Genomic DNA, 299 nt, shown 5'->3' with positions numbered 1-299 from the left:
CCCGATGCAAACCCCCACCCGCCGTTTGATGGACATGGTGGCAACATTCTGCAACACGACGTACTGCACCTCGCTGTGGGGAGAAAGAGGGGGCCACCATCAGTGGGGCAGGGCTGGACCCCCCCACCATGTCCCCATGAAGACGGAGCAGGACCCACCACCAGGCTAGGTGCCAGCACGACGCTGCCACCCCATGCCTGGGTGGGGCCAGGCCAAAAAGCACTGTTTTTTGGCAGTTGGCCCTAACCCGACGTCCCTGCAGGTATGGGCTTTTTGGGGGTCTCTCCCAGGGTCTTAGG

At 62.5% G+C, this 299-nt stretch overlaps 1 protein-coding gene across 1 annotated transcript in view; it reads right to left on the bottom strand.

Annotated features, from left to right (window-relative positions):
* Window positions 1-73, bottom strand: part of LOC104626669 (AP-3 complex subunit beta-2-like) — a gene marked incomplete at both ends in the record, with an annotated part of 2,157 nt that extends 2,084 nt beyond the window's left edge. The window contains one exon of the mRNA XM_010294647.1: window positions 19-73. Within this exon, the coding sequence (XP_010292949.1) occupies window positions 19-73 (55 nt within the window). The remainder of the gene's footprint in view (window positions 1-18) is intronic.
* Window positions 74-299: the final 226 nt, after the last annotated feature.

Source organism: Phaethon lepturus, unplaced genomic scaffold, assembly GCF_000687285.1.
Source record: "Phaethon lepturus isolate BGI_N335 unplaced genomic scaffold, ASM68728v1 scaffold51179, whole genome shotgun sequence".
Taxonomy (NCBI): Eukaryota; Metazoa; Chordata; class Aves; order Phaethontiformes; family Phaethontidae; genus Phaethon; species Phaethon lepturus.
The sequence above is the reverse complement of the archived record's forward strand: the minus strand, read 5'-3'. Positions and strand labels throughout refer to the sequence as shown.